This window comes from Pinus tabuliformis, chromosome 5_2, assembly GCF_031772625.1.
Source record: "Pinus tabuliformis cultivar Carrire ecotype Pingquan chromosome 5_2, CPIR1, whole genome shotgun sequence".
NCBI classification, from domain to species: Eukaryota; Viridiplantae; Streptophyta; class Pinopsida; order Pinales; family Pinaceae; genus Pinus; species Pinus tabuliformis.
This window is the reverse complement of record NC_142306.1, coordinates 913,623,238-913,648,979: the sequence shown is the minus strand read 5'-3', so window position 1 is coordinate 913,648,979 and position 25,742 is coordinate 913,623,238. Positions and strand designations below refer to the sequence as shown.

Sequence of the window (25,742 nt, the reverse complement as noted above, 5' to 3'; positions counted from 1 at the left end):
AAGGATGGGATTCGTCTCGACCCCTGTAAGGTTCAGGAAATCATTAATTTGCCTCCACCTTCAAATGTGCTTTAGATTCAGAAACTCCAAGGGAAAGCAAACTTTTTGAGGAGGTTCATTCCAAATTATGCAGAACTTGCTAAAGTTTACACTCGTCTTTTGAAAAAGGATGTACCTTTTGTCTGGGACCAGGTCGCGCAAGATTCCTTTGATGCTCTGAAAGATTCTCTAGTAAGAGCATCATTAATGTACGCCCCAGACTATCAAAGAGATTTTAACCTGTATCTAGCTGCAGCAGATACGACCATTGCGATGGTTTTAGTGCAAGAAGTCGATGGAATTGAACATCCTATTTATTATTTAAGTAAAAACTTAAATGAGACAGAAAGCAAATATTCCTATGTTGAAAAACTAGCGCTTACAGCTGTTCAAGCGATTCAAAGGTTTCGACATTATGTCCTCTTTCGGAAAACTACCATTTTATCAGATTGCAACCCCATGACATATATACTGTCGCGACAGTTGCTGGGGGGAAAATATTCAAAATGGAGAGAAATCCTTCAAGAGTTTGATCTGGAATTTTTAAAATCCAAATCGAAGAAAGCTCTAGTTTTCGCGGAATTATTGTGCGATCTCCCATTGTCGTCCAACGATGAAACATTGGAAGAGTCAATCGTGGATGAAAATTTGTTTCTGATATCTACAAGCAAGGAGTGGTATGGAGATATCATAGTTTATCTCCAAACCCAAAAATTCAGGTCTAACACCTCACACTCTGAACAGAAACGTATACGATACCAAGCTAAAGACTACATGATCGTTGGTGATACGCTTTACCGATGCGGTATCGATACAGTTCTGAGGAGGTGCCTTACCCATGAAGAGGCCGAAAAAGCCCTGAATGATTGTTATTCAGGCGCGTGTGGGGGGCATCAATCTGGATATGCAACAGCACAAAGAATCTTACGAGCAGGATACTTCTGGCCAACCATGTTCAAAGATTGCATAATCGCAGTCAGAAGTTGCCATACATGTCATATTTTTGATAGCAAAACCAGAAGACCACTCGCACCTTTACAGCCAATAGTTGCTGTTGGGCCTTTCACCAAATGGGGCATCGATTTCATGCAATGTAACCCCACCTTGACCGGGGGGCATGGGTATATTATAGTCGCCGTTGACTATTTTACCAAATGGGCCGAGGCGATGCCTACATTGGATAACACTGGTGAAACAGCTGCCCTTTTCTTTTTCAATCATGTAGTCGCCAGGTTCGGCGTACCGCAGGCTATAGTTACAGATCATGGATCGCATTTTCGCAATCACATGATGGTTGAATTAGCTGCCAAGCTAGGGCTATCTCACGACAGCTCTACCCCATATTATCCGCAAGCCAACGGACAAGTTGAGGCAATCAACAAGGTCCTGAAGCGTATGTTGCAGAGGATGATCGGGGTTCACAAAAGAAGGTGGCACCTAATCCTGTACTCAGCCTTGTGGGCTTACCGAACATCGGTAAAAAATGCCACTGGGTTCACACCGTTTCAACTGGTGTATGGCCTGGAGGCAGTCTTACCAATCCAGTGCGAAATTTCGTCTCTTAAACTCGCAATTGACCTCCTCCCCGGAACTTCAGAAGAAGAGGCCCATTTCTTGGAATTAATCCAGTTGGATGAAACCCGCCATGACGCCGCTTTGGCTAACGAAGCCCATAAGAAACGAGTCAAGGTGCAGTTCGACAAGAATGTCAAAACCCCATGTCTTCTCTGAAGGTGACTTGGTCTTGCTTTACGACCAAGAATCCGACAAATTGGGAGCAGGAAAATTTAATTCTTTATGGATGGGTCCCTATATTGTTAAACGAGTGTTAGCAAAAGGAGCCTACGAGTTAATGGATTATGACGGAATACCACTGGCGCAACCCCGCAATGGGTTGTACCTCAAGCGTTACTATGCCTAAGTAGTAACCTTAGTGCTTTTGTTGTATTTTGTTTTCGCTAAAGTGTTTGTTCTGGTTGAGTAATCCACCTTTTTTATTTTGTTGCAGATGTCGAGCTTTTCTGAGACATATGTGGGATATGCCGACGTAGCGAGTCGTAGTTCGCGGAATATTTCCTCCGCAGCCTGGGCCATTTTTGATCCAAGCGGCGAGTTAGTGAGTTTCAGAGGTGTGTGTATTGGGCAATCAACGAATAACATCGCTGAGTATAGCACGTTGATAAAACTCCTCTCTGATACCATCGCCCATGGTATACGCCGACTAATCATCAGGCTAGACTCACAACTTGTAATACTACAACTCAATGGTATATATTCGGTCCGCAATCCAGCTATTTATCGAATGTTTCTAAGGGTTAAGATTTTGGAAAGACAGTTTGATTCAATTCAATACCAGCATATTTCCAGGAACTTAAACACATTAACCGATTCATTAGCAAACTATGTATTAGATAGACATTTACGACATTTATAAAAAGAAATGCATCAGTGCTATGCAAGTGGATCACAAAATCAACCAGAATAAACCTCGAAAATCAAAATATATAAAGTTGTTTATAGTTTGTACATAATGTTCTGTAACCAAGACAAAAATTGGTCATATGACCCAAAAACTCAAAAGTGCTAGGGGGCACCCTAGCCTAATGGTGCTCATGATAGCACGTCACGGCCTGTGCAATCATGCGCAAGAGACGAGTCCATCGTCTAGGTACGCCAGTAGTATGCCGCTGCAACTGTAAAGGTAACTCATCGATCCGTACATCCGGAATACCGAGAGTAAGGCTCTCCACCTGCTCCTGCACAGCTGTAAGGGTCTCAGTGTCGTCAAGATCGCGAAGAATAACTCTCCTAGCAGGCTCCACTGCCGGGGCAGCAACGGGCGATCGCGGACGAACTGCTGGACGAACAGGACCAACATCTGCATGCACCCAAGAGTTTGATTAAAAGTCTTGATAGAATAAAGCACAGCAACATTATGAATAAAAACAGTAAACAGTGATATGGTCAGAGATTTTACCAATAGCGCCCCACATACGGATACTCGGAAAAGACCATCTCCTGGCGCTCGAACCACCTAAAGAAGGCATCAGTAAAAGTAATCTATGGTTGACCAGCATGCCTAGACATGTGATCAACCCACCTCTGCATGTGTGGCTCGGTCGGAGAAGGCAAGTCGAGTATGATATACTGAGGCTACATCAATGGGATCTTCTCCAAGGCGAAGGTAGTTAGAATAGAACCAAATCCAAAGTTCTTCAGCTTCCCGTCCTTCACCTTGGTCAATTGACTTTTCATCTGAACAAGTACTGCATCACACCAGTTGAATACTTTCGGTTGGAGACACTCCAAGGCGTGCTGCACATAAGACCTGTTGGCAACATGTAGAGATGCGCTACCGGCCATCCTACCAATGGTATACAGAATGGACCTGAGAGCCCTATCAGTAATCTCACGGATAACAACCTTGCCGTCTCTGCTCGGCTGGGAACCTTCCCTACAGTACTGACGAACATAGTCTCTCACGGAGTCATTCCCCCGGGCCGAACCTGACAAAGAAATGGGGGCACCCCGCCTTGACAACCCAGTCAAGAAGTAAATGTCTACTATGGTCAAGGGGATGATTTTTCCCCTAATCTGGAACACTTGGTTAATAGGATCCCAAGCATCAAGCATGTACTGCAGCAAAGTGATCTGTGCTCTCATGCTAGAGATACGGAAAAACTTCAGCAGGCCACAGTTCCGCAGCGCGTTCACCGTGACTGGGTCATGGAGAGCAATCATATCTTCTTCTTCATGTTCTCGTTCTCGCCATGTAAGGGACATTTTCTCAAAGGTTCCTGCAAAACAACCAAGAGAATGAGTAAGATCCTGAATTTGATGAGTAACTGGCGAAAATTCATCAAAAAATGTGCCAAAAACTCAGTTTTTTGAGATCAACGCAGGCAGATAGTCTCCTACCTGCGTTGAAGGTCAGGCTGCCTTAAGGCAGCTTGACATTCAACGCAGGTTTCGAATGGGGAACCTGCGCTGAAGCTAGGGCGCCCTGGCAAAACCCCTGAGGCTCAGAAGAATGGGAAAACAGGCACAAAACAGGAAAAGGAAACCATGAAAAGAAAGAGCTAGTGTTTAGCTCCTACCTGGTCCAGACGGCGCCGAGAATCGTCCACAGAATCTCCCGAAATCAGCTGGTGAAAATCAAGGGGAAAGAGGCACCTCCAGAGCTCCAACAAACAAAATGCAAATGAAATGGTAAAATGAGAGGTAAAAACTCTTTTTAATGACTTTTTACGTAGTTCAAAGCAAAATATTAGGGTTTTCATCTCATGTTTATGTATTTCTAACTAAGTTTGATGCAGCAGTTGAAAATGCAGTACTATCTTTGAAAAGAGAAAAGCTAGTAATGGTAAAAAAAACAAAATTTGACCATAGAATCGAGCAGTTTTAGCACATAGTTCATGCTCGTTAAAAAATAAATGCAAGATCCGAGCAGTTTTAGCGCATAGTTCATGCTCGTTAAAAAATAAACATAAGATTGTGAGCAAGCTTTCCCTTAGAGTTCAAGCTCATTCAGAAAAAATGAACCGGTAAATAACCATTGTGATCGTAAATTTATCAGCCATAAAAAGCCTTGGTCTTGTTTTGCACCTGCCACCTCCACCGTCATTTGGCCGATCGTTCACCTCCATATGATTGTTTACCCATTTTGAGGAACAGCTGTGAAGAGTGATTTCACCTAGCCATCCTTGTGACACTGCCGTGATTGGAAAATTCCAACCTGTACCTGTAATCTGCTGCTATCCCTGTTTATCACTCGTTCCTCAAAAGACGAGTCTTCTTTGAGCTCTTTTCATCTGACTCGTAAAATATGAAAATTTTGCCGAGTTTTGGCCTTCCAGCTCATTAAACGACCGGAAGAGCTATCCCTCCTCTAGATTTTAATCTTTTTGGACCTAAGGGATTATTGCACAAAAAGATCGAGCGCTTGTTTTGTTCGGCTCGTTAAAAGTACCGAAAACTCATCCCTTCTATATTGTTTTATACTTTTTCGGACTTAAGGGATTAGATGAAGAAAAAGGAATTTTGGAGTTAACTTTCTGTACCTTTTCAGACTCTCTAAAAATTAAAAGGACCGAGTTTTCCTTGTCGTTAGACTCGTTAAAATGATTAAATAGCGACAAACTTGTCTTTAGACGAGAACGAGTTTCCCTATCGCTAGGCTCGTTAAAACATAGCGATGGGCTTGCCCGAAGGGCAGGTTATAGAACAAGCATATGTTATCCTCCTCAAGCTTGACAAAAATAAAGAGGTACTGGTCAGAAATGACTAGGGAAAAATTGGGAGAACCTCAAAGCTTTAATGGTAGCAAGTCGCTCTTGAACATGACACTTTTCCTCCGTACCACATCGGGTTGGGTTGTTTCATTCACCGGTCTCATCACCATGGTCTTTGCCAAACCATCCACATTTGGGGTAATGCTACCGATCCATCGCATCAATGTCGTTATATGTTCAAGAGATGTCATTCAGAAAGAGTCAACCATGTCCCATCCACTGCCATACATTATCCTTCATCCATTCATGACGGCCACCCTGAATCATATGTCACAGTTTGTTTTCACCTCCACTAAAATCATTAGCTCCGTTCGGTGTCACTGATGTGGGATTCATTAAGGCCCTCCTTTGACAGATCGCTTCTTGTCAACTTCAGCTGATTATCCAAGAAGTTGATCTAGGAACAACCCCTTCAGTACTTTGAAGCTTGCATGCCTCAATGGCAAGTTTCTCACTTCCGGCGACAGGTATACATCAATGACCTTCGACCAGAAGACTTTGCGTGGTGTTCGACGCGAAGTCCTTTATTCACACCACGTGAATTGTACTGCAGTACCTTGAGGGTCATTATCATTATCGGTGATTCCTCTCGCGCTTGTTAACGGTTTACATTATTGACCGGTAATCAAGCGATGTCTTTCCATGTTCGACTTCAACGCAGTTCTCACATGGATCGACTTGTACTTAGAGTGAAGATCGAACGATTTTGAAGGCCCCGGATCTAGTTTCATCCATCCGAGCTGCGATATATATTCAGGAAATATAAAGACATTTGTCATGTACATCATTGCAGCAGATGATCATCCTACTCAAAGGATGATAATTTCAGCAGAGAATTATCAGTCTACCATCGGACGATCGTCTGTTCTATGTACCAAAATGAATTTATAAAGCTGAGCATGGGAATGCCCGCCTCAGCTAGATCATGAAAGCAGAATGAAAAATAATGTATTGTATTGTATCTTATTACAGGTCACCTCTCAGCAATTGAATGAACTTCGGATCCTCCTGATAAAGCATTTCACCCGATAAACGACCTCATACTTTAGGGGGCAACTGTTATAGACATTTTTGTGCCTTGCAGCATGAAGCATGAAATGTCCATAATCTAAGGGATGCAAAGTCCCTAAACATGTTGTTCCTACCCCTAGAGGAACAAGGTCAGCAAACCATAACACTGAATATTAGTTCTCCACCTGAAAACACTCAAAAACAAGCAATTTCTGGATCATGTCAACTGCTCCACTGAGCATCTGTGCTGAATGTCAATTGCCCCTCTCTGTACCTGCATTGGATGTCAAATCCAACAAAGGCTGCCTGCGCTGAGCGAGATTGGACAAGTGGCACAGTCATTCTTCAAGGTGTCAATGCCCAGGAAGCTTCCAAAATGACACTTGGATCAGGGAATTCGCCTAGTGATGAGTAAGAGGTTCTTAAACTCCAAGTGGAATCAAGGATCTCCAAGTGGACTCAAGAACTGAAGTATAACTGAAGTGGGAGAGGACACTAGTCAGCTCTCAAGCTGACTCATCCTTTCTCCAAAACTCCTATATATAGAGCTCTCTCATGAGGTCTAGGGAGGCTGGAATCTTGTGAATGTAAGGAAGTGCTGTTGGTTTGAGTTTAGAGCTATTGGGTGATTGCTTTGAAGGAGGTGAAGAGGAGATTTCTTTCTGCTGGGAGGTGTTGCTGGATTGGGCCTCTTATGGTTTTAACACTTCTCGAACTTTACTTCTTCCATTAATAAAGCATTTGAGGTTCTTCTATATGCATGTGTCTCAATGGTGTATTGTTATACTTGTGTATTTGATTTATTCTAATCCTTGAATCAATTATGAATGTATGCTTCTTGTAGTTTCCCTCTCTTGCCTTTTTGCAGGATCTTTGTGTAGCTGGGCCAGTGAAAGAGCAAGGAGCTTGGAGCAAGCAGCAAGGAGAGAAGATTGGATCAATCATTAGCGAAAGACATCGGTTAGTGGATCCCTTTCTCCCCTATTTTACTTGCATAAAGAAGAAATCTTAGATAGCTTTGCTTCAGTTGTTGCTGAGGTACTATCACCCTTAGAGTGGGATAGGGTCATTCCGTATTGGATACTTTTCCCTACAACAAAAAGGTGCAAAGGAACAATGATAAGAGGAGTGAGGAATGTGGAAGACAATAATCAAGCAAAATATATAAACGATGAAACACAATACAAATTTGAATTTCTATATATTTTCTAAAGATTGTAGTATAAGGTTAAATTTAAAAAGAATGCTACGCTAACATAAATTTTTCAAACCAATAGAAATCCTTGATGGAATAAGGTACATAATAGAGGAGTTCAATTTCTTTGGGGTTTTTTTTCAATGGCATGAAATTAACTATGAACATGAGAATTATGAGATATTTATCAGCTAAAGATATCACTGACACTGGGGAGAAATGAATTTTATCAGTAAGTTGCTGGGAAGATGAGAAAAATTGGGGTTACAAATAGAATTGTTGTATCAATGAATATTGTGAAAGTACTTGTGAAAAATGAGGACTTCAATTTCTTTGGGGTTTTTTTTAAATGGCATGAAATTAATTATGAACATGAGAATTATGAGGTATCTATCAGCTAAAGATATCACTGGGGAGAAATGACTTTTATAGTAAGTTGTTGGGAAGATGAGAAAAAATTGGGTTACAAATAGAATTGTTGTATCAATGAATGTTGAGAAAGTACTTGTGAAAAACTTTGTGATCTGGACAACCTAGTCATGTGTGCGTTTTAATAAAGCCTACATTAGCATCTGTATGAACGTTGTTGGATGCATATGCCATTTATGTACAATAGTCCTTTGCAAAAGGATTTGAGATGACTCTCATGAAATCCACAAATGGTTCACCATATTTAACAAGTAAGAAATTAGGCACTTACTCAATTAAAATGATCTCCAACCATCATGGTTCCCACTATTCTATTTTGCATTTTTAGTTTGAAGAAACAATCTTGTGGCATAGATCATGTCATTTATCTTGTCTATAAGAATTATTGAGATACAATAAAAAATTCTTGATATACTTTAGTATAATGAAAAAAATTGCAATATTTTGAGTATGTGTGATGCTCCTTGTTCGTTGAAACATACTATTCACAAAACAATGCACTAAAATATTGTGTGAAAATAAAAGTAACAAATTCTGAATTTTAAAAAATAGTAGAAACCATACCTATATTAATATTCAGAAACCATATGTATATTAATATTTGGGAACATGCAATTATATTTGATATCTAAATTTCAATAACTTATTTTTTTATTTTTATTTTTTTTTCGAAAATGTTGTTTGGGGTGACTATGAGTCGAAATGTAGTTTTGTTGTTTATGAAACTCTTCTACAACAATGATGATTTACCTTAGAAGTATTTTCCCAATACACATGAAGAAATTAAATTTTAGAAACAATATGTTCATTTAAGTACTTTACAGGTTTAAAAATATGAGCTATACAATCTCTCTGGTAAAGCAATTTTTTCTTACTTGATTCGAAAAGACATTTTGAGTTACACTTGGAATTGGAAACCATGATTTCTTCTCTCGCACCTTGCTTCTATGACCAATGTCATATGTCATGATTTTATCTTCTTCAACCTACCGATGTCATGTATAATGGTTTAAGATCCTTCAAGATACCAAAATTATGTGTGGTGGTTGGCGCCATCCACAGACTCCAAAATATGAAAAACTAAAAACAGTAAAAAATGAAATGAAGACATATCTGGCCGATGTTTAAATCATGCTTTAAACAATAAAAGGTTTTTATTTTAAAAAATAACTAAAGAGGGTTGGATTTTCAGTGGGGGACTTTGGCTCTAAGGTACTAGGGTTTTGAATAGGGGGTGACAGGAGCAAGTTGGTAATGATGGAGGGGCTTGGATGAGGGAGATCCACTCTGTCCTACAATAACGTTGTCTCAAATAGAAGCAAAGAGGCAAGTTTGAACAATTTCAGGATACCAACGGAGGCAGCGACAAAGAAAACTGGCACTCACAAGCCAGGAAGCAGCAATTCCCATGAAGAGGAAGGGACCCACAAGGAAGCTAGGAAGGAAACGAATCCTGGCGAAAACAGTCAGAGAACTGAGAAAATGTTTGCGACGGGACCCTACAAGCCCAAGGCTAACATTAAACCCCGGTTAGTCTTAAATGATCCTGCACTACAGGTGCACAGAGATCACATGGAGACTTATGCGATAATTTGTAAGTTCATGGGCATATGGCCCACAGAGAAACTACTATATACATGGATAAGAAATAACTGGAAACCGAAGGGAGAAATAACTCTACATCTTGGCTCCAAGGGTTTCTTCACAGTGGTTTTCACTAACCTAGAGGACAAAGACAGAGTTTTCGAAGGAGGTCCCTACTTCTATGCGGCCGCAGGCCTTTACATGCAACATTGGGTGATGAACTTTGTTCCCGAGCGAGAAACATTCACATCGGTCCCGGTATGGATTAGATTATACTCCTTACCTTTAGATTATTGGCTTCCAGAATCTTTAAAAGCTATAGGTAACAAATTAGGGAATTTTATAAAGATATCAGAGGCGACTTTGCGAGGGAAATATACCTCCTTTTCTCGCATATGTGTAGAGATGGTCTTATCGGGAGCACTCCAGGATGAAGTCATCCTAGAAGTTTATGACAAGGAATAGGTACAGGCAGTTGACTATGAACACATCCCATTCAGATGATGTAAATGTCATGAACATGGGCACCTGTTCAGAGATTGCCCACTCAACAAAAAGGAGGACTACCTGAAAACCAAGAAAGGAAAAGACCCAGAAGGTTTTACCAAAGTGGGCGACAGAGGGAAAGGAGGGGGAAAAGTCCCAAAAGAAACCCAATGAAAGCAAGATACCAAGTCATAACAGGTTCAAAATTTTAGAAGAAGAGGGAGGAGAAAATGGAATGCACAGGAAACCAAAGAACTATCACATAGAGAAGGAAAAAGAGGATAACATGGAAATCATACAGGAACACAATGGACTAAAGGAGGACCCACCGAGCACTATGGAACTTGGAAGGGACCATGAGATGACCCCAAGAAAAGGTGGTATGGAGGACCAAGACCTACAGGAGATCCTAGAAAGAGAGAACCTTGAACTAGAAAAGTTTCTAGAGTAGGGAAACAACAAAGGAATTGACTCGCTACCACAAGAGGAGTTTGACAGAGTACAACAGCTATTCCTCTGGAGGTCTCAAACAAAGGTTGTAGGACTCAAAAGGAACCATGATAGCCAGGAGAACGGAGGGGTTGAATCAATGGAGATAATACTGGGACACTCCACCAAAAACCCAGGAAAGAAAAGAGGAAGAAAGAGACAAAATGAACTACTGACAGAGTGTGGAAAATTCATGATTAATTTAGGTAAGATGAAAGATCGCACCAGTTACTCTTTTACAAAACCATCATTATGAATCTTACAACATGGAACATTAGAGGACTAGGGAGTAAAAGAAAACAAAGAAATCTCAGTAATAAAATAAAAGAAGAAAAACCAGATATGGTGTTCATACAGGAAACAAAATGCTCAGTGGATAAAATTAGAGAAATACAAAGAAAATAGCTTATCAACTATGAGTACCTAGAAGTCAAAGAAAATAATTCCGCTGGAGGAATTATCACTCTATGGAATCCTCAGGAATTTGGAATCCTAGATGCTAAGGCATCCATAAACCACCTTTCAATGATTATCCAACCTTTGGGGGACAAGGATTATTACATGATCACAAATGTCTATGGCCCCCAACTTCTGGAAGAAAAACTCAGGCTCCTCACCACTTTGGAGGAGCTGAGAGAGAGACACCTAGCAATGCCCTGGATTCTAGGAGGGGACTTCAATATGATCAAAACTCTTATAGAGAAAAAAGGAGGAACCAGAACACTTGGTAGAGACTCAATAGCCTTCTAGAACTTCCTTAACAATATGAGACTGGTGGATATGGATACAATAAATGGAATCTTCACGTGGAACAAAAAGAGAGGAGGAACTTCCCAAGTAGCCTCGAGATTAGATAGATTCATAATCTCGGAGGATCTCCTTCTCACTGGTCGTATCATGACAGCTTTCATCCTCCCTTTCGGAGGCTCGGACCACTGGCCCATCCAGCTGGAAGCTTCCTTTATTGGAACTCCGAGGAACAAACCTTTCAGGTTCGAAAATGTCTGGCTTACTAACCCTGATTTTATCACTAACATTGGAAATTGGTGGGCAAAAGAAATGCCCACCCAAGGCACAAAAATGTTCCTCCTGCATCAGAGACTCAAACACATCAAGAGAAAACTCAAAGAATGGAATAAAAATGAGTTTGGAAATATATTCAAAGCCAAAGGAGAAGTGGAAAAAAAATTATAGGAAGTTAATCAAATTCTCATCACAGAAGGCTTCACAGAGGAAAGGAAAATGCAAGTAGACTCACACCAACAAGAATGGGACAATAGATGCTAGCAGGAGGAAATCTTCTGGAGACAGAAATCCAAAGTGCAATGGATTAAGGAAGGGGAGAGAAATACTAAGTTCTTTCACAAGTCTACCATGGAACACAGGGCACATAATCGGATCACAAAACTTATAGATCCTCAAGGAAAAGAGCAAAATACTCACAAGGAAATGGAAGTTGTATTGGTTCAACATTTTCAAAGTATAGCAGAGGAGACCATGGCAGACAGATCCCAATTTACTAAGAGTTTTACTCAGCATATTCCAAAGCTAGTAACCAGGGAAGACAATTATAATCTCAACAGGCCAGTGACGGAGGAAGAGGTCAATGAAGCAATCAAAGAGATGCACAATGGGAAAGCTCTAGGACCAGATGGTTTCAATGTAGACTTCTTCAAAACATGCTGGGAAACTGTCAAACATGACATTCTGGATGTGTTGGAGGACTCGAGAAAATCAAAATCAGTTCTGAGAGCGCTTAATGAATCCTTCATAGCCTTAATCCCCAAACAGGAAAAAGCGATGACTCTAGACAGATACAGACCCATAGCTTTATGCAATGTGGTGTACAAAATCATCTCCAAAGTAATTGCTAACAGACTCAAACCCCTTCTTCCAACACTTGTGTCAGAGGATCAGACTCGATATGTAGAAGGTAGACAAATTCTCAATAATATCATTCAAAGCTCATGAAGTGGTGCATTTCCTCAAGAAAAATAAGCAAGTAGGTATGATAATACAACTGGACATAGTGAAAGCTTATGATAAACTAAGCTGGTCTTATATCAGGGATGTTCTTAAAGCATATGGCTTTGACCACAACTAGATAAGATGGGTCATGGCTCTTGTTACCATAGTCAGTTGTTCAATTCTTCTTAATGGCTCTCCATATAGAACCTTTAGGCCATCAAGGGGCCTCAAACAACGAGATCCTCTCTCCCCCTTCCTCTTCCTTCTCATGATGGAAGGATTGGGCAGAGCGATCACTTCAGCCAAGGAGGAAGGAAGAATCGAGGGACTCAGACTCACTCAGAATGGGAACACATTGACACATCAACAATTTGTGGATGACACTATGCTACAGGGCACACCCACAGTCAAGGAAGCCAAAGCTTTCAAAAAAATCCTATATGAGTTCGAAATGGCTGCTGGTACCGAGGTAAGCCTCACAAAATCAAAGGTTTTATTTTTCAATACTGATATTTCAATTCAAAGAAATCTTTCCAGATCTAGGCTTTCAAAGAGATAATCTTCCATCAAATTATCTTGGAATAACCTTCACTGACAAACCTCTGAGCAAGGAAGTTTGGGAGTCAATAACTAATAAATTGAAGGAGAAAGTCAATAAGTGGACAAGAAGATCCTTGAATTTAGCAAGGAGGGTAGTTCTCACAAAGGCAATACTATAAACCATTCCAATCTACATGTTATTAGCCCTTACGACACAAACAAGAGTCTTACAACAAATCAGGAATATCCAAAGGGATTTCATTTGGGGTAAAGGGGAAGAGAAAAAGAAATGGGCTCTAGTAGCTTGGGTCAAGCTCTGTAAACCCCAAACCCATGGTGGTTTGGGTCTACATGACCCGAATATTTTAAGCAAAATTTTGGGGGCAAAACTTTGGTGGAGATGGCTAAAGGAAATAAGAAACCCCTAGGCTAATCTCTGGAAACAAAAATATGCAATGGATTGGCAAGAAATGGACCACATTAGAATGCTAGGACACATCAGAGGTTCCCATATTTGGAACAAGGTGTGGGAGAACAGAGCCTTGGTTCAGAAATACAGTTTTTGGGAGATAAAAAATGGGAATATTGCCTGGTTCTAGGAGGACAACTGGCAGCGGGAACAGAACCTTTGTAGAGAAGGACTGGATATCATAAAAAGTTATACCATTAACAAAGGACTGAAAAAAGTAAGTGACTATTGGGATCAGTCAAGGGACATTAGTAAATGGAGAATTTGGAAGGTACCAAATTACAGTGAAGGGACTCCGTTGAAGACCCAAGCTAAAGCTCTAGACACTATTTTGGAAAAGAGACAAATTTTGACTTCAACCTTGAATGATCTATTAAGGTGGGGTAGAAACAACGAGGGCCTATTCAACCTCAAATAAGCAAAAAGAATAGCCATAGGAATCAACTACCCAAGCCCTGATAAGACATGGAAATACCTATGGAATAACCCACACTTCTTGAAGATCAAATTGTTCAGGTGGCTAATTCAGCACAAAAAGATTTTAACTTGGGAAAATCTTAGAAAGAGAGGTTTGGTTGGTCCTTCTAGTTGCCAACTATGTGGCCTACATGAAGAAACTATGGATCACCTTCTCAACCTCTGCTCTTTCAACTCAACCTTATGGAATTGGGTGGCCTATATCTTCAAGCAGACAGATAGGAACGAAGAGGACATCATTGATACTTTAAAGAACTGGAGGAAGGGCTTCTCAGATAATGAGATAGTAAACACAGTTTGGGTTCTGATTCTGGGATTACGGATCTGGGATGTTTCGAAAGAACATAACAATAGGATCTTTCAAGATAAATCTGGCTCAACACAAAGTATCATAGCGCAAATTATAAAACAACCCAAAGAAACCATCAATGCCCTTCGGGTGCAACCTTCTGAGAAACCCTTGGGTCAACGGGATGCTTACATTTTGGAACTATTGGGTCTCCAGTCACAGGTCCCTCAGGGCATAAATAAGACAACGAGGCGCATATTAGAAGAAAAGGCTTTTTGGCAACCTCCTCCCCATGGCATTCTAAAATTCGATATAGACAAAGCCTCAAAAGGTAAGCTTTGGGATGCTGGTTATGGAGGAGTCATAAGAGATGATGAGGGCATTATACAAGTCATCTTTCACAGTCATCTCGGGAGGACCACTAACAATATGGCTGAACTCATGGCCATTGAGCAATGCTTAGAGATTCTGATTGAGTTCAATTTACATAATACAATCATTGAGGCTGACTCGGAACTAATAATTAATTCAGTCAAGAGGTTAGGCACAGGCACTGCACCTGACAAAGTCTCGAGACACTGGAGACTTTTGCAGGTCTATTACAAAATTCAATCGCACCTAAGAATTCTAAGAACTCTTAGTTTTGTGCATGTGCACAGAGATGCCAACAGAGTAGCGAATTGGCTAGCTAATGAAGGGGTGAGATGCACAAGAGACAACAAGTGCTGCTTGTGGCAGTTGGTACCCGCAGGACAACTGTGTGAGGGCTGCTACACTCTGGCTCTCACAGACAAGGAGCATTATCAGCACAGGAAGGGGAATCCACCAGTTAACCTTTAATCAATGGATGATAGGGGTTCGATAGAAAGTCAACCTGCGATTTTTCCTTTTCGGGTCTCGTAGTGGAAGACCACAAATTGCCTCATTGGTTTTGCAGGGAGCTTGGACAACGAGAGGGTAGTTGGAAAAATGGTGACAATTTGCTCAAAGCTACGAGGCATCGATTCTAGTGTGGGCCTCAGTCGAATAGATGGCAATAGGAGTAGCGTATCCAGGGTTTCCGAGTTTTTGGGCATCAAAGTGGTTTCCATTTTTTTCGGGCGTAAAAGCGGTTTTCGGGTTATCGGGCATCCGCAAAACCTGAAGTGGTTTATTAGAATTGAGCTCGATGCCACTCAATGGTCAATACGTGGCTCTCAGAGGAGAGAGAATACTTCCTTCATCGGGCGGGTATTCCTCCCACTTCTTCTCCTCCCAGTATTCTCCTCAGTCGTCGGATCATGTAGCTGTAGATCAACGACTCAGGTTTGTGAAGGAGGTTAGTGGGTTTGGGTGATCCCCAGCGGACCCGAAATTTTTGTTTTGTGATCTCTATTTCCCCTCTTTGGGTCCACTTAAAGTTTTTTCCGTTGACTTGTTTCCACTATGCTTTTCTCGGATAACGGCTCAGGTGGTAAGGCAGCGTGTTTTGGTTTTTCCTGGACTCCTTTCCCAAAGCTTGAAGTCATTGCTAAATTTTTTTAGCCCTCTTCCTCTTTGGGTGCGATGTAATTTATGTAATATATTTTTTAGTGACAAGTTAATAAAAGGTCCGACTCTTGCTTTAGTAAAAAAAAAGAAGAACTAAAGAGAAAAATAAATTTATTATAAACTAAGTTATTTATTTATTAATTTTAATTTCTTAAAGTAGTTTATTATTAAATGTTTTGATTTTTTTTAAATATGATTTTTTGTTTAATTTTGTTTTAAATATAGTAAAAGATTTGTTGGAATTATGAATTTGAGTTTTCTAATTTGTACAATCCAAGTGCTCAAACCATTTTTTAGAATGCTAAATCATGTATTTAAAGAAGCTTTTTAAATAAAGAAATTTTACAACTTTATAAAAAATTATCGTGTAATTTCAACCCAAAACCCAAAAATGTCTAATAACTAAATTAGCCCATTTTTTGCAAGATTAATAAGCTATTTTTTAGCAATATAATTTCAATCCCTAAATTGACATATCTAAAATCTAATGGGATTGATTGATCTATATATTTAGGGGGCCAAGCTATTATAACACAGTTGTCAAACTAGTAGTGAGGATAACTATCTAGGCTGCCATCCACAAATGCACTTGTCATCATTTTTCAAGGAAAACCACACCACCTGGAATGACATGTTGGTGGTCCTTAAGGTGGGTTGGCTTTCATTCGTGCTAGATACATCTAGGTCCTGGGGTGTTAACTTATTTTCCTTACATATGAGGAAGACAAATTGTTAGCCAAGAAAAAACAGTTTTAGGACATACTCCACCCTCAACATTGATAATTTATAAAAATGTAAACTTCCATAAAATTACCAATCTAATTTTTATTTATATAATTTCAATACTTAAAATTAAATCATCATTTTGTGTATTATTAATAATTTATATGTAAACTTTCATTCTTAGCCAAACCTCATGCTGTTAGATCTTTAAGGTGTTTTCTTTATTAAAAAAGAAGAACCCATGCGAATTAATTGTATTTTTAAGAAAAAAACAAAATTATATATAAACCCATTGAAGGTTGGACAAATAGAAATACCACCCCAGGATTGGGGAACTATGGTCACTATCCTCAACAAAGTTGAATTGCTTGGACGATAAATAAATAGTTAGTGTCAACATGCTTTGAATGGTCATTATTTATTAATAACATTTAGTATTGCATTTTTTATGTGGCTAGAAATTGAAATACAGACAACGTGAGGCTGAGTGTTGGTGGAGAAAGAAACACTTCTCGAAATGTTTATAATTTTCAGCGCCTCTTTCAGCTGACCATGCTTTCACAGACTAATGGCATCGAAAGGTGACAATATAATGACATTCCCATTGCCCTTGGCATTCCCGTTGCCCTTCGCTAACTGGTTTTTTTTGACGCCACTGAGCCACATAAATGACGTGGAGATGATGGAAACCCCGCCTCCCTCCAGCGCTTCTAGAAGAAGATTGCAGAACCAAGGGGGCGTGGCACTCGGAACCAATTTCACGTTCCCACCATAAACGAAATTGAAGAATTTTTCGCTGGTACATAGAAACAAGGAAAAAGACGATTTAATAGTTTGAAATAACCAGCCATTCAATTTAAAATTACACAATTACTCATATATTGTAGTTGTTGAATGTTTATTAAGTTAACGTGTGCTCGAGTGTTTTTATTATTATTTAGTTATAGGTGACAAGTGTGTTTTTGTAGGTTTAAGATTCACTAAAATGCTTTCTAGATTCAGTGTACTATGGAGTTAAATTACTTATGAAGGTTTGTTTATCCATCCATAACCAATGAGTATGGTTCTTTTTTATTTTAATGGTAACTCAATTTTTTTTAAATATAGTGGTGGGGAAATTTGTTGAGTTCTATGGAAAGCTTAATTGTGCATTTTGAGCATTTTTTCATTTTCCTTGGTGTTTTCATGGTTGCAATTCTCTAAAACTTTATGATTAGCGTTTAGTATTACTTTACAAAAAAATTGGAATTTCTCTTTGTTTGAGCCTTATTGTTGACATGGTATAAACTAAGGTGATGGTATGGGTGAATTATCACTTGCACTATATATTTTTTTAATCTTTATAGATTGTGCCACAACCAATCTCCTTAGAATAGTAGCGAGGTTGATACATATGTTTTTCAATTCTTAGCACAAGGTAATAATGAGTGCAATCCTCTTGAAGGATGTAATCTCCAATTCCATGTATTATCACCATAACACCCACAAAGGCCTTGTAATGGATGGAAATCTTAAAGTCAAGTTCTAGCCATGCTCACAATGTTCCACATTTCCACAATCCTAAGAGGCTTTGTGAACTCTGTTTTGTTTGGAATTTGGTTAGTGAATAAATGGAGGGTTTTTTTTTGTCTTAGTTAATTTGGGGGTGTCTCATAGATCTAAAAATGGCTAAAGAAATGAAGGAACTAGATCTATGTGAATTACATGCTAGATTTTATTGTGAGCCAAATGAAGTGAGTGTATGTGATGCCAAAGTTTCTAGTGCAAATTTTCTCATGGCACAACATTGTCGAAACTTGTTGTGCCAGATTTGTGAGTCTATGACTACATTTCAGACCTCAATGCGAAACTTGATCACACCGTTTCCATCTACAAGACATGTGCTCATTAAATCCACCCAAAGTGTGATGGTGATGAGGATGAAAAAAATAATGTCAAAAACCCACACTCAATATTTTATCATATTTTTAATTCCACATGTCAATTTTTTTTGAAAGGAAGATGACGATAAAGAAAACCTCTTATTGGCCACGGTGAGCAGTGTGAGCTCGCCCCAACCCTTCATATTAAACGCCTTTTGACATAATTAATATAACATTTTTTTTGTCAATAAACATGTACTTTTTGTCAAGTGTTGTTCAAATAACAAGGTTCAAAGTTAGGCTCTTCAGTGGCTTAGGGGCCTAGTGACTCTTTGAATAATCACGGTGAAAAATGTGCAATGTTAATTGAAGTTTGGTACATTAATTTACGTTGGCCTAGTGACTTAGTCAATAATCGTGGCCAAAATTGTTCAATGTTAATTGACATTTCGTACTTTCGTCAATGAGATGAGACTCGAATCATAAAAAAAGGAAAAATAATCAAACACGTTGTTTTGGGATTTCGAAGAATAGTGTTAATATAAATTTTTGGTAAAGTTGAGTCCAATTGTGCCAATATCTTTTTAATGATGATGATGATGATGGTTAACGTCCATTCACACAAAAATTTGGTCTATCTTTGATTTAAGATTTTATTCCTATGCTCAAAAAGCTTGGAGAGAAGCCTCCCGAGCTCACTGTAATTTTGACAACGTAAAAGGCTAGGAAGGTCAGTATTGCAACAAAGATTTTGAAACTGACATCTAATGTGGTTGTATGCAGGGAACTCTAAGAAGAAGTGATTTTCATCCTCGATGTTCTTATTCTCACATAGATGGCAGAACCTTTCCATCCATGGTGTTTTAGGCAGTGCCCAACAACTCGTTTCACTATGGAGCTCATGAGAGTTCCTTGTAATCTTGGCCATATTAATTTTCTTCTTTGAGCTCGTTAAAACAGAGAGATGCTTTTGATCTTCTAGGGTGGGGTTGATGACCTCCTTATAATATCTTAATTTTCTTTTAGCTGCTAAATCTTTCTCACACCACATTTTTTCTTTGAACTTACAAGTAACAATATTTTTAATGTTTTGCAATCCGAATGGTTTAACTAGGCCCTAGTGTCTTTATACCAACCTCGTTTGGACCTTAGTTGGTTTTGGTTTTATAATTATAGATTCAATATCATTCTTCTAAATACAAAAATAAATTTAGATTGATTTTATAAATACACATGTTTAATTATAATTAATTTAATATATATATATATATATATATATATATATATATAAATTATTTTTTTTATTTAATAAAAAGAGCTTAATTATGTCTATCGGGTCGTGGATAAATGATGATTAGGTTTATTGTTAAGGAACTTCTACATGTTAAGTCATTGGTTCCATTCCCCCACCCTAGCATCACCATTGTAGAAATGACAATAGTAATAATACTAATAATAATAATAATAATAATAATAATAGAGTTTAACTTTCAACTCTTAGCTCTTGGCGAAGCTAGAGATTAAGTGCTTAATGATTTGATTGCTAAAATTTGTTATTATTTTTATTTGTATTGTATAGGAACCCAATAGCACACCTAATATGTAACTACTAGTAAACCTACACGCTCTATGGCCGATCCTCCTCAGTGTAAACCAGGTCACAACCCAGGGGATTCAATCGGGGGATTCAAACGTTGGATCTTCTAGTTTTCAAAGATTTCACATTACTTTGATCACTAATTGAGGCACCCCGGTGGGACTTTTTCTAAAATTTATTAATGAATGCATACTTTACTTTCCATTGAATCATAAACACATCTTCTTAGTCATTAATCCTACTCAAAATATATATTTTATATCAAAACATCCTTACAAACTCATCCAAAAGATAACTTATTATTATTGATGTATTTATAATTATAATATTGTTAAAAATATACTTAGATATTATAATTTGTCTTAATATATAAGTTTTTTATGGCTGAGTTTTAGTGGCATATTAGAGGATGTATTAAATCTAATAATAATAATAATAATAATATAATGTACGCTTAGTTAAAAAAATAAAAAATAATAAAAAAGTAAATGATTTAATTTAGTGTGTTCTATTATATCTTTGTTTTTATTATAAAAGTTATAAATATTTTTTTTGGAGAAAAATTCCTAATATGTATGTCACATTAAAATAAATTTATATATTAATTGGGATGTACCAAGAATCTAGAGAGATTAAATCTTTTAGTATGTGAGTATGGTTTTTTAGAGAAATTTGAGGAGAAATTTACATTTATAGAAATTTGATTCAAATTTCCTCTCAACACTTGATAGCCCCGAAATTAAAATAAATTTATATTGATTAATCATTAATAAACCAACCTAAATCCTCTTAACTTCATATCTATGAAGCACCTAAAGGGATCAAATCTCTTAGAGAAATAATATGAGTTATAGTTTTTATTTCATGTCTCAAAGATAGGTATTAGTGTTTTGTTTCCTAAATATTAATTTTATAAATTATAATGTATTAATAGTAATTTGTGTTGAAAATTTAAGAAAAAAATAATAAATATTTATTTGTTTACTTTTTTTTCTCTAAATTATTAATTTTAAATTATTGAAATTTAAACTTGCAAATCAATAAAAATTAATTATTAACTTAAACTTAATTATGCATGGTCTAATTAATAGAAAAATTGACTCAAAGAAAAGTTCTATTAGAACCATTTCATAGATTAATTAGACTACCTAAATTTAATTCATAATCTTGATGAAAAAATGTCATCCTTTTAATTATTAATCCATTTATAAATTATAGTGTTTAATTCTTGATTTATTTATTTATAATTTTTGAATTTCACTTATAAATTGAGATGGACATTTTCATATATATTATTTAATATAGTTATTGTTAAAGTGGTTAATGAGAGTGCCATATACAAATATTTTCATTTATTAAATCATTAATATGTTCAATTTTATTTGTATAATAGATTCATTACTACCATAAATTTTGATAATGAAATTTAACTACCGTACATTATTATTAGTTTTTTTTATTAATCTTAATTTATTTTAGAAATATTATTAGATTATGATTTTTTTTAATTTCTATTTTTTTTTTTATTTTCTTTTATAAATTAAGACGACTAAGATAAACATTTTATATTGATATATGTTTGTATTTGAATATTAATTAAAGCATATGAAGCCAACATTTAATTTTGTTTTGTTATGCATACAAAGGCATACATAGTCTACCCCCTTTGGTTTTGAAACTGTGACCTCTTAGGAGGAAAGACATGCTCTTAACCATTAGGCCCACTCAAGGTGTGTGTGTGTGTGTATATATATATATTCCCTACATTAAAATTGTTTACAATCTTTCTTACATTATACTTAAACATCTCTTTTCCTTACATTACAAATGTTGATAATATTGTTTACACTACATTTACACATCTCTCCCATACTAACCTGTAAAGTCACTCTCAATACACAAGGAATGATAAAATATTTAAAAATAAACTTTTATGAGAATACATAAATTGATAATATGACCAAGTTACGACCCCGGGAAGTTGGTTGCCCAACTAAGCCCAACGGGGACCACAAACTATTTGTGTTCCATATCCTGGAGTTAGGGTTTGGTTGTTTAGGGTTTTCCCTTGTTTTTCAATAATAAATAGGCCCTTGAGCCTCATTGTAAGATAGTTCAAAGGCATGTAGCCACCACATCTCTTCTCAGAGATAACCGACCATCACCTAAGCTAGTTTATTTCCATTTTTGTGTGTAAGCATATTTCAATATTTGATATTAATGAAATGAAGTGTTATGAATTCCGCGTCTCAGTATTTATGGTTAAATCTATGATTTGTTATGTTCCTATTTAAGTTCGGATTAGTGGTATGAGAGCGGTCTTCTCTTTCTATATTTTTCTTTACATGTCCACAACGAGGTCGAGATATAATGAGTTAGGGCTCAAATTGGTTGAACCTTTGCAAGACAACACTCGAAAATCGAGACCACCTCCCCTAGTGGAAGAGAAGAAATATGATGGGGTAGGAGATCCTTTTAAAATCTTGCTTCAAGAAGCCCTCAAGCGAGAGAGGAAAGCAATGGTGGATAACTTTGCCTAGATCCTTCAACGACTACCCAAAGGCAATGCATACTCTTCCAGTAGCCACTGCAGAAGTGCCAGACCCTTTAAGGTACAAATAAAATTTGACATCCTCATATTTGAAGGTGAGAGAGATGCAGACGCAGTAGATAAATGGTTAAATCAGCTAGAAGGATATTTTTATGTTAATGAATTTTCCAACCAGGAAAATATTACTTTTGCACTTCTCAAAGCTACTCCCCACGTCAAGGACTAGTCAGAAACTTACCGTGAGAAGAAGGACGAAAGTACACCCTCTCCATTTTCAGCCGCACCCACTTGGGACTCATTCCGAGATGCCATAAAGGAGGATTACTATCCCGTTGGGAGCTATGAGGATAAATACATAAAGTGGACTATGTTATGCGAGGGAAGGGACCAAGACATGTGATGAGCCCCAATTTTGGTACAATTTGGGCTCATTTTGGCCTATTCTACCTGCTCAAACCATTCATTTTTTAATTGCTTATGCATGCATTTCTTAGTTTGTTCATGTTGTTTGTAGGAAGAAGGGTAGGCACTCTATCTACGTGACTAATGCATTATGATTCCAGGTTTTGGCATTAAAAGGGAGCAAAAGACAACGAAAAAGGAGACAAGGAGACAACGAGGTGGCACTGCTGGTTTTTAGGAGAGGATGTCCACGGTCTTGGGGACATTCCTCGTGATGCCCACCAAGAACTCCGAGCTCCAATCCATCTCCCCTCCGAGCTTAGAAGCAGCCAGCTGTTCTACAGGAACAACAGTTACAACTGTTCTACAGGAACAACACTTATGACTGTCCTACAGGATCAACAGTTAAACTCTAGTTGGACAGCCGAGCTCCTAAAATCAAGGACACTTGTTGGATCACTGTTTTGCATAAGTATAGAGGCCGTATCCTTTGATAGGTTGTTGAAACTTTCGCATTACTATTGTAATTTTGGAGCACAGCTCGATGTTGGTTCTTGTTGTAAGCCAGTTTTGGCATAACATCAGATTATGAATAAAGAAGGAAGATTTTGATATAGCTCTGAGTTTTCTTAAGGAGACTATAGCTCTCAGGCTAGGGCCCAACCTGAGAGCCATAGATCCCCTCTGCTGTAGTGTTGTTTTCATTTCATTTCAGCACTCTGAGTTTTCATTTTCACATGCAATTTGAATTACAGGTTGTTGAATTAGTCTTTTTTTCATGAGCATAGATAGGACTAGTTTATGGTTGAATTGCTTTCGGTTGTTTAGTTAGATTAGCAGGTTGATAATACATTGGAGCTCCAGCAAAAAAGGTTGAGGAAGTCTCCACTGCCATCTCCGTTTGGAGATTGGAGTGCAGCCTATACCAGCCACAAAAACACGCAGTTCTTCACTTCATACATGCTGCAACATAGTCTCGTTATGATAGATCTTTCCACATGATTCACACCCGCACACACGCCTTCATCACAGCTTCATGCACATTCTCCTTCGCGTTTTGGATTGCTGTTCATTGAATTTATACGCACAGGTAGTTTAGGTTGATGCATTTTCGGTTTGGTGACAGTCATAAGCATTTGTTTCACTTACATTACTCTCTCTCGTTCCAATACCTCATTCTCCATCTTGATCACACATGCAAATACATCGTTGACCCCTGCTCCGCTCTGTTATCTCCCAAAGTCTTTCACTCCTCACATAGCTTCACTCTCTAGCCCTTTCGTTGACCTAGTCCTCTATCTTCCAACCTACTCCCTACACTCACTCCCTATCCTATTCTTCCACTTCTGAGCCATCAACAGCCTTATTCCTACCTTACACATCTCCCCCTACCATTCCATCACTCCTCCATCACTTCAAACACTCACGGTAGGTCATCCTGTAGCAATTTGTAGACATCCTGTAGAAATCTCTGCGTATCCTGTAGGATCCCCTGCAGACATCCTGTAGGAGGCCACTCACTCGGTTGCTGAGCATCTGAATGCGAGGAACCTCTGTGGATGGATGCTAAGGATCCCTAGGGACCTCTCCTAGCCTCCCCAACCTGTCCCACGCTTTCCTTCCTTCTCCATCCCATCTGCACAACCAAACCCTAGTTAGCACAAAATCACAATCATTCCATCCACTTAAGGGAAAAATACAAAAACATGTCTTTTATGATGCAAGTAGCTTAGATCCATGCATCTCCACTTATTAGAGGTAACAACAGCATTGGTAGAGATTTCATTCACATTCTTTGCATTATAGAGGTTAGACTAGTTAAATTAGGGTTTCCTAGGTTTACATGCTTTGATTTGCTTTCAGTCCATTTTGTCAAGTAGAGTAGTTTTCCTTTGAGAATAGCTTTCATCCATCAATTAGCAAGCTTCTTCTGAGAGCCTATAGAAGTTGGCTTGAGCCCTAGCGGACTTGTGCTAGCTGACCAAGTGACAGCTGCGACAAGAACTAGTACTTGTGCATATAGCACTGTCGCTTCCAAGTTTGTACGAACTACCGGGTTGATAAAATGAGAGACAGGAAGCCCCATGAGTTGTAGCATTATTGCTACAATACTGGTGCTCACCATCTTTTTGGCGCCGTTGCCGGGGAAGCGGCAGAGTATTGGTGATTGTTGCTATTCTTCTATTTTCTACTTTCGTACTCTTACTTCTGCTCAGTATTTTATTTCATTTCCATTATGCAAAAGTAGCTTAGTATTTCTTGCTTTCCTAGCTTAGTATTTCTTGATTTCATAGATTAGCATTTCCTGCTTTCCTAGATTAATATTTCCTGCTTTCCTAGAATTAGCTTTCCAATTCCGCAAATTTCATTTGAGCAATATAGTTAGTGTAGATCACTCTGTTTCAGTTTTGCAGGTACCAAAGAAAAAGCAAAAGCACAAAAAAAAAAAAAAAAAGTCCTTTCCATTTCATGCCTCGTAGGAACCGAGATAGATCAGGCAAATTCCTACCAAACACCCCCACCACATCACTGAGTCACCCTTCTCTCTTCTTTGGTGACAGTGACCCAGAGGAACCTATAGATGAACATCCTGAGATATACCAAGACCCTATAGAAGAAGAATAGTTAGAGACCACTCCATCTGAAGCCATGGCTGATAATAGAACAGAAGATGAGAGAATAGAAGGAGATTTCCCCATCCGAGAGACCAATGGAGAGATGAAAATGAAGAACATTAGCCCCTCCGCCTTGCCTCACTTCCATGGACTGACCACTGAGGATCCTCATACCTTCTTGTTTGAGTTTGCTGT

At 38.3% G+C, this 25,742-nt stretch overlaps 1 protein-coding gene across 1 annotated transcript; it reads left to right on the top strand.

Annotated features, from left to right (window-relative positions):
- The first annotated feature begins 14,120 nt into the window (after positions 1-14,120).
- Positions 14,121-15,107, top strand: LOC149162269 (uncharacterized). The gene has a single exon (XM_089435136.1). The coding sequence runs from the start codon at positions 14,121-14,123 to the stop codon at positions 15,105-15,107; it is 987 nt and encodes a 328-aa protein (XP_089291262.1).
- The last annotated feature ends 10,635 nt before the right edge of the window (positions 15,108-25,742 follow it).

What these genes read in the sequence shown, in the direction of transcription:
- LOC149162269 (XM_089435136.1), top strand. Translation starts at nt 14,121, where the DNA reads ATGGATCACCTTCTCAACCTCTGCTCTTTCAACTCAACCTTATGGAAT.